This window comes from Chlorella variabilis (genome assembly GCF_000147415.1).
Source record: "Chlorella variabilis unplaced genomic scaffold CHLNCscaffold_7, whole genome shotgun sequence".
Classification (NCBI taxonomy): domain Eukaryota; kingdom Viridiplantae; phylum Chlorophyta; class Trebouxiophyceae; order Chlorellales; family Chlorellaceae; genus Chlorella; species Chlorella variabilis.
In genome coordinates this window covers 1,681,895-1,682,151 of record NW_005435081.1, presented here as the reverse complement: position 1 = coordinate 1,682,151, position 257 = coordinate 1,681,895, and the positions used below count along the sequence as shown (strand labels likewise).

The following is a 257-nucleotide window of genomic DNA, read 5'->3' as shown; positions in this document are numbered from 1 at the left end:
TCAAGTGACGGGCAGCTTCACGGTGGCCGACAGCACGTGGCCGTGGCGCTTCTCCACGCGCCTGCAGTACAGCATGTACAGCATGATGCCGGTGGCCAGGCAGCGCCCGCAGCGCCGTGGAGCAGAGCGGAGCAGACGCGTCAGGGACAGCGCGGGGCAAAGCGGGGCAAGGGGGGGGGGGGGGGGGGGGGGGAAAAAAAAAAAAAACCCCCCCCCCCCCCTGTAAAAAGGAAAAACCCCGGGGGGGGGGCCCCCGG

At 69.3% G+C, this 257-nt stretch overlaps 1 protein-coding gene across 1 annotated transcript in view; it reads right to left on the bottom strand.

Annotated features, from left to right (window-relative positions):
- Window positions 1-257, bottom strand: part of CHLNCDRAFT_51692 (hypothetical protein) — a gene marked incomplete at both ends in the record, with an annotated part of 2,896 nt that continues 2,639 nt past the window's right edge. Inside the window, one exon of the mRNA XM_005848721.1 lies at window positions 1-61. Coding sequence (XP_005848783.1) covers window positions 1-61 — 61 coding nt within the window. The remainder of the gene's footprint in view (window positions 62-257) is intronic.